Raw genomic sequence first — 1,671 nt, forward strand, 5'->3', positions numbered from 1 at the left:
AGAGCGCCTCGACCTTGCGAAGCGCATCCTGTTGTTCTTTGCTGGCCTCTGCTGCCGCTGCTGCCGTTTTTTGCTGCACTTGCTGCAGCTGCTGCAGCTGCATCTCGTAGTGTTCCCTGTCTTCTGCGGCACGGGCTTTTTCAGTTTTTAGGTCGTCCGTAGCTTTGGTGGTTGCGGCAAGGGCAGCCCTCAGTTGCTGCTGCTGCTGCTCTATTCGCTGCTGTAGCAGTTCCTGCTGAGCTGCAGCAGTCTGCTGCTGCTGCTCCAGCTGAGCCTCTGCAGCGGCCGTTTCCTGAATGCGCTTTTCCAGCTGCTGCTCCTGCTGCACTTGCTGCTGCTGCAGTTCCTGCAGCTGCTGGCGCAGCTGGCGCAGGGTCTCCTGCCGCTCCTCCTGCTGCTGCTTGCTTTTGGTAAGAAGAGATCGATTGGCTTGCTTCAACGCACGCAGCTCCTCCAGCTGCTGCTGCGCTTGCTGCTGCTGCTGCTGCTGCTCCTCGCTGCTGCGCCGATGCGCCGTCTCTAGCTGCTTGATCTGCGCATACAGCAGGCACAGACACAGCACGTTTCCCAGGAGAAGCAGCTCAGACGGCATCGAGCCGATCATGCTAGGAGAAGGTAGAAGAAAGCAGCGTCCCGCCCACACAAGGCACCATCAGGTCTTCGACCGTTCGCATGTATTCGACTGCAGCATGCAGGACGGAGGGAGAGGGTCCAAGCCGGCGCCTCCTTCCATGAACCCTTCAGAAAAATGCACGCTGCCTTCACAGCAGCTTCTTGTTTAGAATGCTATACACACGTATGCCCCTAACTGTGAGTGATAAAGCCGTACATGCAGGTATACGCATACAGATGCTTCCATAGATGTATGCACGGCCGCAGTTTTCTAGAAGGCACTCGAAGCAAAAACGGCTCAAGAACCCAGTATACGCTTCTCGATGCCGAATGCACAACATAGTCATAGAAGCCATACACATACAAAGCCCAAAACAAAGACTCTGCATGGAAGCCTCTCCGAACGTCTAAACAGAGCAGTTCTGCTAGCGGCTGCACAGCATACGACACGCGGTCCGACGTGCGCAATCGCAGCCATCATCAAATGCCGTTAGGTGAAGCTGCACTGGGCTGCTTCTGACCGATGCTTTATTAGGAGAAGCACTAGAAACGATATATTTAGTCTGAGCGAAGAAAGAACTGTATTCTGCTGGCGTAGCAGTGCATGCCGTGCTCCTTCCCTCCCTCCTCCCACCCCCCGAAGCAACGTAAATTTCAGGAGTGGTGCTCTTAGGAGGCTTGTGTATTACAGCTGAAGGCCACAGTTCGGCAAGAAGGGGAATTATTAAAAGGCGTCTTGCCTGCTCAGAGAGATCCTGCCGCTTCTTGTTAAGGCTGCGATTGCGCTCGTTCAGCTCCTTGGTGCGGTCTGCAAGTTCTTTGTTTTCCTAAGGCACGAGCCGCCGAAAAAAGCAGCCCAGACTGCATATCAAGACCTTTTGAAAGAAGCCAGAAATACTTAGCGAGACGGCTAGCAGTGCTACGCAGGCATTTTTAATTACCTGTTTGAGCTTGTTATTGGTGTCCATGAGCTGCTTGTGCAGGTCCTCTGCCTCAGTTTTGTACGCTGCCGCAGCGTGCTGAGTCTTCTTGAGCTCCTTCTCTGCAGCGGCGGCCGCT

At 54.5% G+C, this 1,671-nt stretch overlaps 1 protein-coding gene across 1 annotated transcript; it reads right to left on the reverse strand.

The window, feature by feature from the left end:
* Positions 1-7: 7 nt before the first annotated feature.
* Positions 8-1,667, reverse strand: LOC113146807 (putative uncharacterized protein DDB_G0271606; the record flags this gene model as incomplete). Its single annotated transcript, XM_026335238.1, has 3 exons — positions 8-532; positions 1,353-1,439; positions 1,554-1,667. Coding segments are annotated over 3 exons (726 nt in total), but the record flags the coding sequence as incomplete, so codon positions are not given.
* Positions 1,668-1,671: the final 4 nt, after the last annotated feature.

The sequence above is a fragment of the Cyclospora cayetanensis genome, unplaced genomic scaffold (genome assembly GCF_002999335.1).
Source record: "Cyclospora cayetanensis isolate NF1_C8 unplaced genomic scaffold, CcayRef3 CcayRef3_contig_621, whole genome shotgun sequence".
Lineage (NCBI taxonomy): Eukaryota > Apicomplexa > Conoidasida > Eucoccidiorida > Eimeriidae > Cyclospora > Cyclospora cayetanensis.